Consider the following 14317-nt stretch of genomic DNA (forward strand, 5'->3'; position numbering starts at 1 on the left):
GAGAGAGTACAAGAGGAAGTTACAGTTAGGCGCAAACACATATGTCTGCCACAACTATGGCCAGTAAATACAGTGGTTACCAAGGCTTAATCTGTCAATGAAGTGGACTTTGGAAGGAAGACAGTGTGGGAGAGAGGATATGGGACATTTTAGGTGCTAAATAGCTTGGTTCCAATGAAAATTGGCCTTAGATGAGTCAAACAGGACTGGAATACACTCTCTAAAGCCTCATCTGTTGTACTGTAAGTCTAACCCACTCATTCTTACAAAGTCTACTTTATGAGTCAGCGATGTGCCAATATGTACTGTCATCATATGAATAAAGGTCAAGATAAAAAAAATTAATATGATGAAATAATCAATTAAAGGTCCCATATATTGCTCATTTTCAGGTTCATACTTGTATTTTGTGTTTCTACTAGAACATGTTTACATGCTGTAATGTTCAACAAACCCTTTATTTTCCTCATACTTTCGACCTGAATATACCTGTATTTACCCCTCTGTCTGAAACGCTCCGTTTTAGCGCATTTTGACGGAATTGCAACAGAATTGCATTAACATTGCTAGTCAACAGCTCAGGTCCATGTGTACTTCTTGTCAGCTGATGACATTCACATACACTACAACCAGGAATAAACTGGGACACATTTAGAATGTTTTACGTTTAAAATTGTGTCAAGGATCTAAATATTGTATATGTGTGACATCACAAATGGGTAGAAATCCTAACGGCTTGTTTCAAATGCAGAGTTTCTGAATACGGGCTGTGTGAATTTCCCTGTGTATTGAGTGTTTTGATACTTTCACAGTATTTATATAGGATTTAAGCCTGCTTTATAATATAAAAACATGAAAATCGCACTTTTTTATAATATGGGACCTTTAAAGAATAAAATGATTTGACGCGTAAAAGGGTGCGCAACTATGACGCACAGTGCGCGCACTGCGCAGATATCATAGTGCTGGTTTATTTTCAAATTCTACTAAAGTTTGATAGAATTGAGTAGAGTTAAACCAAAAGGTAAACTCAGTTATGTTTGCTTGTTTGTTTTTTTTAGATTTGATTAACCTAAATGGTACGAAACGTCTCCAAAGTCATTTCCGTGCGTAAAGTCGTGTTATTTTAAAGGAAAACTGCAAGTTAGAAGCTATTTCGACTTTAAATCCACCAATCTAATAAATTGTACAGTAAATAAGATAAGATAAGATAAGACAAGATGAACATTTATTAATCCCCGGAGGGAAATTCAGCTGTCAAAGCAGCAACATCAGCAAACAGAGTGAAACACAGGAGAGGTAAAGGTATACAAAACAATATAAAAACAATAATAGAGATATAAAAGATACAGAGTGAATGGGTGAACACAGTGTATGCAGTCCGTCAATAAATAAATAAATAAATGTAGTATGTGCAATGAATAAATGTAATATGTGCATATGGGCAGTCTATAAAGTGGTAAATAGGATGTATAGTGTAAAGTAAGTGGTATATAGGATGTATAGTGTAAAGTGCACCAGTGGTTAGAGTCCAAGATGGTTGCAGATAGTGCATGTTTAAAGGCATAAATAAACTCTTCATTATGTTTATTCATTTATTTGGTGGCTACGAGGTCACAGCAAAAATCATCCAACACAGACGTGCGCACTGCGCGTCCACGAGCAGGTTTATTCTCTTGGGAAATAGATTCAAAGTTCTCCTGCAGACGCAGTTCAATTACCGCACACATACTGAAATCACTTCAGCCAACTCCACTGCTTCAGATTGCAAGTGCTCCTGTCTGTCCTGTGAAATCTGGAAAATGGGAGGCTGAAAAAAAAAGAAAAGACTTTAGGTTTATAATTGATGTTTTCCCATGAAGCAGCCTCCTCCTTCTCTGCAACACAGGCTCAAACCCTCAGGTGGAAGAAATCTTTTTTTTTGTGTGGGATAACATCAGGAGGGTTTGTCTAGAGGAGCCAATCAAATCCCTCCCCTTGCTATAGATCGGTGCTATAATACAAAGCAGTAAAAAGCGGTCGCCTCACACAAGCGAGCTGCAGCTCTGACTAGAGAGATCCCGTGGCTTTTAATTCCCTTCACTACTTTTTTTTTTTAAAACCCTTCCTTTTTCGATGTGCATTGCCATTTATTGTCTGAGGCGTTCATTTCCGCACCTGCCACAGTAGAGAGAGACCAAGGCGACGGAGAAGAAGAAGAAGTAGAGGAGGAGACAAGGACATTGAGAGAGAAGACAGACGGTGTAGAGATATAGCAGCTCGTTTGAGATCTTTAAAGGAGAAGAAAGATGCTGCTTCTCTGGACCAGAATCGTATTGGTCGGTCTCATCTGCTTGTCCTTGGTGTCCTCTGGGATGGGATGCGGACCTGGCAGAGGCTACGGCAGGAGAAGACACCCGAAGAAGCTGACACCTCTTGCCTACAAGCAGTTCATCCCCAACGTGGCAGAAAAAACCTTAGGGGCAAGCGGCAGATACGAAGGCAAGATCACCAGAAACTCCGAGCGATTTAAAGAACTCACTCCCAATTATAACACAGACATCATATTCAAGGATGAGGAGAACACCGGTGCAGACCGGCTAATGACTCAGGTAAGGAGACACAATCACCTTTTTCTTTCCTTTCCTCTTTCCTATAACGCACCATCACTGCGCACTGCAACAACCTCCTTCACTCAGACTCATTGCGCACCTTTAAGAGAAGTCTGAACTCTTCACATTAACTTCACTGTAAAAAAGCAAGATGCGCCTTTATGCACCATGCATGGGAGTTTTTGCAAAAAAAGGCTGCAGGAATGGATGCAAATGCAGCTGGAGAAGAAGTGATGGTGATGTGCAGCAGGACAGTCAGGACACTCGGCCTTCATGATTGTGACAGTGTATTTAAAATATTAATGTGCCCCATCTCCTCATATCTATATTTGTATATCTTTGTGAGGCTGTATTTGTTGTTTCATGTTGCGTTTCGTGGAGACATGCAGTTATTTGTTGCCTATTTTACGCATACAGCTTGTTTTAAAGCGCCTTTTTCTTTATTCTAACCCATGAATACAGAGAGAGAGAGATGCGCACCGCTTCTTATACTGCCGGGCTTATTCAGGCATGGCGTGGCTCATTCAGACATTTTCTCGCACAGGCTGCTGTAATTTAGCCTCTAAATTGTGCACCGGTGCATGAAAATACTGACATGTCTTTTGAGAGTGTTTCTGAACACTATCAGGACTTCATATAAATTGGGTGGGTCAATTATTATAAGGAGCAAAAGGCGCACAGACAGACAGACAGGAGGTGATGGTGCCTTTTCCTTCGCATGGATGGATGATGACATCTTTTTTTTTTTTTTTTTTAATAATACTCCATCCTGATATATAGGCAGTTAGTTATCAAAGCTCGTTTATGCACAGATAAGATAAGATGATGCTCACAATAATACATGGGAGAGATTTTCTCTCTCCCTGGCTGCAGGATCTCTTCAGCATGACTTTTAGCACTCAGATGCTGGTGAATTATTAAAGGCGCTTGGGTGATATTGGCTCAGTAATAATAAAAATGCCGGTGGTGATGTACTGGTGATGGTGGTGGTGATGAAGCCATGCAGGCGCGCGCGCCGGAGTCCCTGAACCCGTGCCTCGCACCATGCATGAGCACGAGCTCCGATGAAATATTCACAGTGCGTGCGCTCTCAGACATCTCCTCAGTTATACACCTATAGCTTCTCATAAACATCAGGACATTACAGGCGCGATGGGATGTGATGCCCAAACTGGGGTCCTCGAGGAGGTTCCAGCAAAAAAAGATGGATCATATCATATCACTATTCATTTCTGAGAATATTGAGTAACTGTGAGGCTTTCAATCTGAGTAAAACACCCCACCTGCTGTATAAACAGCTGTGTTTACAGGTCTGTATTAAATCATACACACAGAGGTGGGAGTCCCTCAGATAACATGTGATTATATGAGGCATCTGTGCGTCTATTTAGGGGCCTAAAATAACATGTTGGGAGCTGATTTGGGTTTTACAGATTTATTTATTTATTTAAAAAAAAAGAAAAAAGGTAAATTGTGGCTTCTGGTTCATCATCAGCATCCCAGCGTTTACAGACAACAGGCTCCAAAGCATGAAAGGGGCTTTTTTAGGCAAACCCCTCACTGGGAACTGAAACCAGCCAATTTGAACTTATGACCTTTGGTCAGCAGGAGGCCATAGTAAGTTAAAACAGGTGAGATTGTTCTTATCGGACATGACATTGTAAAACCCATCAAATTAGGGGATGCACATGCAAAAGTGAGGGTGCTGTTTTGAAAGGCTGCCAGTGGCTTAAGCGTTATCACATGGAGGGATTTACGCTGTGCCAACGAGCTTTACGCATGAACTATTGGTTTTACGCACGGACTTTTACGCACGAATATAATGTTTCTTTCCTTAATGCATCCGTTTTAGAAAATAGATGTGAATGAAAAAAAGGCACGTGTGGCTCCCTTAGGGCGTGCGCAATAAATTAATTAATCAATCAATTCACTGAGGTCCAGCCAAGACTATAATATTTGATACTTGAAGGAGCGCTTCGACAAGCATCTCTACTCTCCTAGGAAGATTGCCAACACAGAAGCGTTTAACAGAGATTTACAGATGATGGTGTTTTCCTGGAATGAGATGAACAGGAGCATCACTCTAATCCACAAATCATAGTTTCATGATCTGTCGTAAAATATTATGTCTCTCGGAATAAGTGGGGAGGTGAGATATTGCTCCTAAATTCAAACGTGTTTCCAATGAAGTTTTTCATGATATCAAAGCCAAAGAAATTAAAGAAAATACTTGATTTGTGTTGTTAAATCATGTCATCACTCACTGGCACATGCTACTTTTCACGTTTAAGAAAAGCTCCAAGATTTTTTGCAGTGTAGCTCCTAAATTCGACGTGTTTCCAATGAAGTTTTTCATGATATCAAAGCCAAGAAATTAAAGAAAAATACTTGATTTGCATTGTTAAATCAGGTCAACCTCACTGGAACATGCTACTTTTAAGAAAAGCTCCAACACTAGATTTTTTTTTGCAGTGTAGCACTGTTAGGAGTCTCTATCCAGAGTGCAAACGCGTCGGTAAAAGAGATGAGCTTGTTTGCACTGACAGGTAGCTGATAAGTGTTTCCTCTAACCAAATCATTTGTGAAAAGATTAAGAGGGAGGCTGTTGAACAACTTTACCGCCCGAGCACAAAGCACCAGGTCTGTGGGCTCCCTGCTGGGCTTCACGGTGGCTGAGCAGAATTTGGCTTGATTTGCAGGCACACGACCTAATGAATTAATAAATAGGTTTAAAGCTTTACGGCTCTTGACTCCGACAATCCACACTCAGAAATGTGGGAGCCTTTTTTTTTGAGGGGGGCTTTTTTTTTTTTATTCAACACATTCTACAAGTGTGATATCCTCATAAAACACACACTGATATATGTGGCTTTTTTTCTTTTAGGGGTCTGTGTGAACATTCTTGCTTTAGGACACATGCACCATAAAGGGGAAAAAAAGGACAGTGGGTCTCTTCTCTGTGCGCCCATAATACCATCCCTGGATATTTCACAAGTCGTGTCAGTCAGCAGCTAAAAAACACCTCGGACTTAAGGAGGCATGTCACGTTCAACACACTTTGCAGGAGAGGAATAATGAAAGTTTCCCTCCACGGTTTGGACTGAAAAGACTCTTTGTGATGTTTTATTTGACATATTGGTTGAGTGTCGAGAATAGTTGTCTTGGAGAAGGCCAAAGCATCCTCATTGAGGAGCGCAGGAGACGATTTATTTATAGGGACAAACTTCCAGATATATTTTAACTGCAGCCAGCTGCTCACCTTCATATCAATCTGCATATCAATTATTGATTTAAAGAAAACAAACAAAGGGACTCGCTCATTTTTATGGCCTAATACAAACTCATGAATTTATAATGCATGTTGTGTTCAATGCAACACTTTTTGATAGAAAAAGGGATGCTGCTCGCACCTTTTCTATCAAGACCAAAAGACCCCATATGTTATAGGCCAGTGAAGCGAATGCGGTGCCTTATCAATATTTCATCAGCAGCTTTCTTATCCGAGATGTGCCCTCTGACGCTGCTGCTCACACTGAGAGATGGAAAGCTCAGAGAGATGCAGTGGTTCACCTCAGCTGTGGAGGAATCAGAGGGCGTCAGGTGGGGATGGAGAGGTGTGGAAGAGGCCTCACTGATTTTTAATCGTGAGATCAAGCAAACAAAGTATAGATATGTATTTGGGAAGTGATATTTCTGGGGGAAAAGAGGATAAACTTTAATTTCTCTTGTGATATTTTAGTCGATTTTGAGCACCTGCTGCTCTTGGCAACATCCTGAGACCCAGCCCATTGACATGTGTCCTCTGTAGAGGACATTTTGTCCACATGCATATCCTTTTTACTCTTTTGACTTACTCTATCAACTCCTGGTGTATTGTAAAGAGGATATCCTAGGCTTTCCAGTGATATGGCATGTGTTTTTATAATCAAGTTGAATGTATTCGTGGTTTAATATCACTCTACGGCCATAATCTGTTCATTTTATTTAAGTCTTTTCAGACTGAAATGGTCCTGTGGTCTACTACAGTGGACATGCTGTAAAATAAAGTTCAAAAAGCCTAAATTGTAAGATTTTCTTTTAACCCTAAATAGGAAGGAAATCACACCAAAAAAAGTAATTGGAAGACTCTTTTTTTTACTCGGTTCCCAGGAGGATATAAGGAAGGCTTTTGGTGGCAAATGCTGATCTAGATTCAGACTTTTCTACAGTTGGACAGCTTTCTATGTGCAACAACAGGTGACTAATGGGTCCATTTTCTCCTTCCCTGCAGAGATGTAAAGACAAGTTGAACTCTCTGGCCATCTCGGTGATGAATCAGTGGCCCGGGGTGAAGCTGAGGGTCACCGAGGGCTGGGACGAGGACGGACACCACTTCGAGGAGTCTCTCCACTACGAGGGCAGGGCCGTGGACATCACCACCTCGGACAGAGACAAGAGCAAGTACGGCACTCTGTCCAGGCTGGCGGTGGAAGCCGGATTCGACTGGGTCTACTATGAATCCAAAGCCCACATCCACTGCTCTGTGAAAGCAGGTAAGGCTGCAAGATGAGAGGAGAAATGCACCTTATATTGTAGCCAGAGAAAAAACCTGTCATGTGCATTGTGGTGCTGGCTGTAGGACACATCCACTGCTCTGTGAAAGCAGGTAAGGCTGCAAGATGAGAGAGAAAATGCACCTTATAATGTAGCCAGAGGGAAAAGTCATGCACATTGTGGGGCTGGCTGTAGGGGAGAATAACCAGATGCATCACCACCAGTGCGCATTTCCAGTCAGGTGCGATTGTAATCTGAAAGAGCAGGTGCAGCTCCTTTGCAGTTTTATCTTTTTCATACATTAGAGTTCCTTCAGCTGTTTGTGAGGGAAACTAAAGAGTCCAAAGAGAAACAAAGGTGATGCCTTCAAGTGTCCAAAAAAACACTGATTTCAGCTGCAACATTTACAGGCTCCAAGAAACAAAATGTGAGAGTAGAAATGCAATAAAATGTGTTTTAATATCTGTTAATTTCGTTTCATGATCATCAATAAAAACACCAAATTATCATCCAGTTAATGATTAATCACCATTACGCGCACTCAATAATTGTCTTAATGAGGTAATTGGAGTGCAGAGGATTCATTTTGACAAGATGTTTGTATTATGAAATCTATTTCTATGAATGATGTATGTGGGCACATCCCAGCCTGTGGCGTTATAGGAGCATTTCTCATGCAGCTTTATTTCTTGATCTTACATCGCCCCACACTGTCTCCTGGTGGGAACCACGACCATAATCTAACAAGGCTGCTCGGTGTGACCTAGAAAAGCAAATTGTTCACTGGATTTTTTTTTTCTTTGTACAGGAGTGGAAGCTAAAATAAAATGCTGTTTTTAGGAAATATTTTGGAGTTGATCATATAATGGAGAAACGAAAATAATTCCTTGTTAAACTGTTCTTCCTGGATTTGTCTCAGCTTTGAGATCTTTAATTATCTTAAAATAATCATTTTGGCTCCTTTTTTGGGGGCTAAAATAACCTCACAGGCCTCCACTAAGCTAAAGGACACCTAATGCTTCCATCAGCTCAGACTTTATTGATAAATCCCTTACTTATCATTCAACACACACGTTTTGAGATCACAGTATGGGCCAGGCCGACGTGTCATTAGGGGTCATGCGACTTTACCAAAAGGATTTGGCTGAACAATGTTGAATTGGTTTGGGGTAAATCTGGTTTTCAGTTGTCACCTTATTTCATGCTCGGGAATCTTAAAAGAAGATTAAAAGCCCCCCAAATTGAGAGTATAGGAAACCCCCTTCTCTCTCTGTGTGTGCAGGACAGTGTGATCCTAGAGACTGGTATGTGAAGAGCTCCACCAAGGCCAAAATTATTGTCATCAAGCCTGACAACAAAGCAGGGAGAGGTGGTGGAAAAGAGGGCACATTGATGTTGCACAACAGAAAGCATTTAAGAGTCCAGGGCCCTCATTTAAATTCAAATCTACAACTCGAGAGGCTTGGAAAAGTGGCTCCACTGGGTAAATAGTAGTTGTGAGTCGCCTATTTGTGTGAATTGTCACATGGAGGTTTCTGCACCTGAGTAAATATGGGGAAGAGTAGCTGGGAAAGGCGTATAAGTGTTCTTTACTGAGAGTAGCTCGATCCACAAGCTGATTTAGAATAACAATGCCTGCCTCTTTATTGGGTTTTTTAATTAAGAATAGATGAGCCAAAGGCTTTCAGTTTTTTTCTCGTCTCAAGACAACGTGGGTTGAGCCAATACGCATTTGGCATGGAGGAGCAGACAGGCATCATTATGCAAAAATGCATATGGCCCACCATGATGTGTGTAGGCAGGAAATAACACAAATAGGAGTAAAAAAAGGGAGGTTTTTGAATGGGCTTTGACTGGAATGGCTCAAAGCACCTGTTATTTAAGTGTTAAAAAGCTTTAAATATTGATGCTTTGGGACAATTTCTGCCTTTATTTTTTTTTTTTACTTTTTTTAACTTTTAAGTAGATGAGCTTTACAGACAAACCCATCAAGTACACTATAGAGAAAACAACCTCAACATTCAAAACCAAAACAAAACCAAGAAAAGAAATAATAAAAATGACAAAAAGAAAGAGTAGAGTTAAAAACAAAAAACAACAAAGCAAAAAAAACAAAAAAACAAAAAAAACACAAAACAAAAAAAGTAATTCCAGTAATTTCTGCCTTTAAGGTATTTTTAAAATAATTTTCTATTGTGGAAAACTTTTTTCTGATGGTGTAAAAAAACGTTTTTTTAACAACACAATCTTTTATTCTAACAGAAAACTCAGTGTCAGCAAAGTCTAACTTTTTCTGATGGTGTAAAAAGAATTTTAACAACACAATCTTTTATTCTAACAGAAAACTCAGTGTCAGCAAAGTCAAACTTTTTCTGATGGTGTAAAAAAAACTAAACTTCTATTGTGGAAAACTTTTTTCTGATGGTGTAAAAAAACGTATTTTAACAACACAATCTTTTATTCTAACAGAAAACTCAGTGGCTGCAAAGTCAGTAATGTGTGTTTTTTTTGTTTGCTTTTTTGTTGTTGTTTTTTAACTCTACTCTTTCTTTTTGTCATTATTATTATTGTTATTTCTTTTCCTGGTTTTGTTTTTGGTTTTGAATGTTGAGGTTGTTTTCTCTATAGTGTACTTGATGGGTTTGTCTGTAACGCTCATCTACTTAAAAGTTTATAGACTGTTGTAATTACAAACAGTGGATTGCATATATGAAAACAGCCTTGATAAAAGGGAAAAAATAAAGTATAAACCCCCCCCCAAAAAACAAAACAAATTTTAACAACACAATCTTTTATTCTAACAGAAAACTCAGTGGCAGCAAAGTCAGGCGGCTGCTTCCCAGGCTCCTCCACTGTCATCCTCCAGGATGGCACCAAGAAGGCTGTTAAACACCTCCAACCTGGAGACAGGGTCCTGGCAGCAGATGACGAAGGAAACCCAGTTTACACCGACTTCATCATGTTCATAGACCAAGACTCGACGACCAGGAGGCTCTTCTATGTAATCGAAACCGACTCGGGCCAGAAAATCACCCTCACAGCCGCGCACCTCCTCTTCATCGTCCACAACACCACAGAAGAGGAGCGCATGTCGGCGGCGATCTTCGCCAGCGAAGTTCGATCTGGACAGAAGGTGTTCGTGTTCGACGCCGAGCGAAGTCGACTCGAGCCTGTGATGGTGAAACGGATTTACACGCAAATGCACGAAGGCTCGTTTGCACCGGTGACCGTGCAGGGCACCGTGGTGGTGGACCAGGTCCTTGCGTCCTGTTATGCAGTGATTGAAGACCACGACCTGGCACACTGGAGCCTGGCACCCATCAGGCTCACCCACTGGGTGTCATCGTTGCTTTTCACTTCCCAGCCTGCACAGAGTAACGACGGAGTGCACTGGTACTCCAAGATGCTTTATCAATTAGGAACATGGCTCTTGGACAGCCACTCGATGCATCCACTTGGGATGTCAGTATATTCGAGTTGAAAACCTCTACTACAGGAGCAGAAATGAGACTTTATACATGTAGGACACATGAACTATTCAGTAGATTAAAACATAAAATAATAATAATTAAAAAAACAAACAAACAAACAAGACAAAAGGCCCCCCAGAGGAGTTGGGATATTTATTTCAGTGACTTTTTTCCATGTGTGTCCCCCCTTTCTTTCAAAGAATGAATGGAGCCTTAAAAAAGTTTCTCTTTGAATAATTTATTCTCATGTGAACTCGCTGCTGTTGTCACACAAATGGATTCTGAAAAAAACGTGTGTGTGTGTATGAGCAGGCAAAAATTGTGCATAATCTATTTTTGTATATCTCAAATGCAAAAAAAAAAAAAAAAGAAAGAAAAAAAATGAAGAAAAAAAAATATGGCAAAGAGAAAAGAAGAAGAAGAAGTAGAAAAGGAGCTAACTTTGACAGGTTGTAATGTTCATATGTGCATATATATATGTGTGCAACTGACTGTTATATTTTGGGGAGAACAAACTTCTTGGGGTTCCATAAATTATATTTTTATACACAGAATTGTAAATTAGATTTTGACAGATCGCTACCGAATCACATTTCGTTATTTGAAATAGTGTAAGATATGAGAATATATTTTAATTTAAATACAGTAGTTGGGAAAGTATTGGAAAAAATCTTGTACTGCTTGGTTTTATTAAGAATTTTATTATTTTGGAAACTGTTCGTTTAAGTTGTCGGAGAGGGACAGATATTCTGCCTCATGTCTGCATTCTCTGCTTTTTTGTTTTATTTGTTGTGTTTCTATTTTTCTGTTTTCTTCTGAGAGAAAAATATTAAATGCAGATTCTGACAATTCAGTAAACAGTTAAAAGTAGGTACTGAAACAGTTTCGTTAAAATAAATTAATAAGTAACTCCTGTAAATGTACTAAAAAATGTATTTTTCTTTTCATATTTTGTAATAGGGAAATAGTTTTATAGAAATGACCTGCGGCAGATGCAAAGTTTGGATAGTCTATATAGCCAGACCATACCAGTTAACTTTCATAACAGGGCGATGCGTCAAAAAATGTCTAGAGTTTATTATTTATATGTTTATTACAAAATGAGATAAAGAAAATCTTCAAACTTGCAGTTGTTACATGTCTTTGTCTGAGTGAGCTTCACAGGAAAACACAAATTTAAGGTCTTAAATTAGTTGTTGAAACAGTTTTCACTTTGGTCCAATTGTGTTTTAACATAACATTCATTTTGTGTGGTTATAATTAACATATAACAACTGTTTTACATGCTTATTGAATGAGCTTATAGCCTACTAGGAGCAAACAATTTCACCCCGTTTGCCAGCTTTTTACAAAATGGAGAAAATATTGCGCTTTGAACTACCTTTTGCATGCTTGCGAAATGTTGAGAGCCCATGTCAAATTTAACGAGGTTTGCCCTCCGCAAATAACTCCTAACTTGCAGACAAAATAAACACAAGTGTGTGTTTGTTGGCCCCTAAATGTGCTTCTCTCGGTGTCTGCTGGTTGAGGTCAGATTGCTCCATCAGTGACTGACAGTCCAGAAAAGAAGAAACACGGTCATTGTCTAAAATCACAGCTCTTAGGAAAACATCTGTCAGTGTTAACAAATCTCTATAATCCTCCAGTATTTTCACAGGGACTTATAGTGTTCATGTAGCACTTAATAGTGAGGTTTTAATGATGCATTTCTATGATATTAGAAGGCTGCATGACTTTGATTAGAGCATCAGTTTCTCGTGTCATTAAGTTGTGCAAGTGCGACACCATGTGGTGAAACACTGGTACTGCTGATTGGCAATGCCTGGAAATGGGGCGAGATATTCTACAAATGGGAGATGCAAATACTTTTATATGAAAATTGGCTCATCTCACATGTAAAAAGGAGAAGTAATAAGTTCTATTTATGAGTTAACTACAACGAATACATTAATATGAGATGTATGGACTGACAGAACTAACTAAAGTGGCTTTCAATTTGGCTGTTTTTAAGAATTTAAAGGTCATATTGATAACATTTTTATGTAGATTAATATTTAAAAATAATAATACATTCACAGGGCTTTTAGAAAGGCACCCAATAAAAGTATAGCTTTTCCTGAAAACAATTATTATGATTGTGAATTGATAATTTTTTTAAATTTGGCGGGTCCAAAATTATGTTTTGTTTATCTCTGTGGAAGATATCTGACCTTTGGTTCCCACCTCTAACAAGGCTAGCGAGCTAATAGTAAAATTACATTGTAATCAGGTGGTATCTCTGGGTCGTCAGTTAGTGTGGGAATAGACAGATAAATGGCCGAGATTGACGGTAAGTGACTGGCAATGACTTGTTGTGAGGTAAATGCAGTGGAGGGGGGGGGGGGGATGCGACATCTAGTGGCTGAATCTTATCGATAGAGTGCTCCAGGGATGACGTATGTTTGTAGGCCAACCAGGAAGTTAGCATCGCCCTGGTTCCCTCGACAAAAAGCGAATAGGATTTTTGTTTGTTTTTCAATTATTGCAGAGAATATTCTGTGGCAAACACACATTTATGATACTTAGACGTTTTGTTCATCAAGATAATCTTCACAAATGAACACAACTTTTATGATTTTTGAAGTGTGAATGCTATCGCCAGAAGTAAAAAGTTAACGTTAGGCTATAAACGAACTACACCACTGTTGCATGAGCGCAAGTATACACAAGAATGTAACGGCGGATGAGGATGAGTCGGCGTGATGAGGTATAGTAGTCTCATTTAGCCACTTGTTAGCAAACACCTTTTAAAGACATTTAAAAGACATTTAAAAGCTTCAAAATCCACGAATGTGGTATTTATTAATGTATTTTATGTTGTTGAACAAAGCGTTAAAATCTCTTACGCTTGTGTTAACCACAGACCTTATTTCAGGCATCTAACTAAAAATCCATTAACAAGAAATTGACTTCCCGACGAGGGAACCGGAAGTGCTAAAATGCTAACTCATTTACGGATTTTAAGACTCATTCATGTAGCACTCTACGGCACCTTTAAGTTTGATGTTGTGTAGTGAGAAGAAGTGCAAATGACTAATCAAAATATATGAAAATACAAATTAATAACGCAAATCTATTGTTTTTTTCAATCACAAATCACAAAAATGACACCCAGACGTATCAAAGGTAAAAGGGGCCATTGAACCTGAGTTTCTGAACACTGTAGCAACACGAGGAGGAATTCCATTTCCTTCTCCCAGGTCGCCCACATTGTGTTTTGTTGTTGATACTGTGAGGTGGAAACTTTGTGGAGGGACAAAGCGGGCCCATCTCTGCCGTCGCTGTGACCTTGGGTCCCTGACAGATACAAAAGCGTCCGTGCAGGGCAGCATTCCTCAGAGCAGGTAAACAGAGCCTCCTCTAATCCCTCTGGGGGCCCTCAGTCTGCTGGAGCTCAACAACGGCTTTTACAAATGTTGACATTTGCAAACACGAACAGTCTGGCATTCTGGAAAACAAATCTCCCCCGTTTCTAAGAAAGTTCTGCAAATGGCAACGCTCCGTTCTTCTTTACAGGCAACATTTGCTCCTCTGTGGCAGCGACCGGCAGAGCGATCAAAGACGTCTACGTGGTAAATTGGAGGGGGAAATACATTTTACAAGATCCTAAACATGGCAACACACCTTTACTACTGCCTCCTCCCTTACTGTCAATAAACTGAATCAGAGAGCTGAACTTTTCAA

The 14317-nt window shown here is 39.6% G+C and overlaps 1 protein-coding gene across 1 annotated transcript; it reads left to right on the forward strand.

Moving 5' to 3' along the window:
• Positions 1-1506: 1506 nt before the first annotated feature.
• Positions 1507-12030, forward strand: shha (sonic hedgehog signaling molecule a). The gene is made up of 3 exons (XM_074622245.1): positions 1507-2591; positions 6862-7123; positions 9929-12030. Exons 1-3 carry the CDS (start codon positions 2289-2291, stop codon positions 10603-10605), a joined length of 1242 nt encoding a protein of 413 aa, XP_074478346.1. The 5' UTR covers positions 1507-2288; the 3' UTR covers positions 10606-12030.
• The last annotated feature ends 2287 nt before the right edge of the window (positions 12031-14317 follow it).

This window comes from Sebastes fasciatus, chromosome 21 (genome assembly GCF_043250625.1).
Source record: "Sebastes fasciatus isolate fSebFas1 chromosome 21, fSebFas1.pri, whole genome shotgun sequence".
Classification (NCBI taxonomy): domain Eukaryota; kingdom Metazoa; phylum Chordata; class Actinopteri; order Perciformes; family Sebastidae; genus Sebastes; species Sebastes fasciatus.

Coding starts and splice junctions, on each gene's coding strand:
- shha (XM_074622245.1), top strand. CDS start 2,289: ATGCTGCTTCTCTGGACCAGAATCGTATTGGTCGGTCTCATCTGCTTG. Junction 2,592..6,861: donor CAGACCGGCTAATGACTCAG/GTAAGGAGACAC, acceptor CCTTCCCTGCAG/AGATGTAAAGACAAGTTGAA. Junction 7,124..9,928: donor CCACTGCTCTGTGAAAGCAG/GTAAGGCTGCAA, acceptor TTATTCTAACAG/AAAACTCAGTGGCAGCAAAG.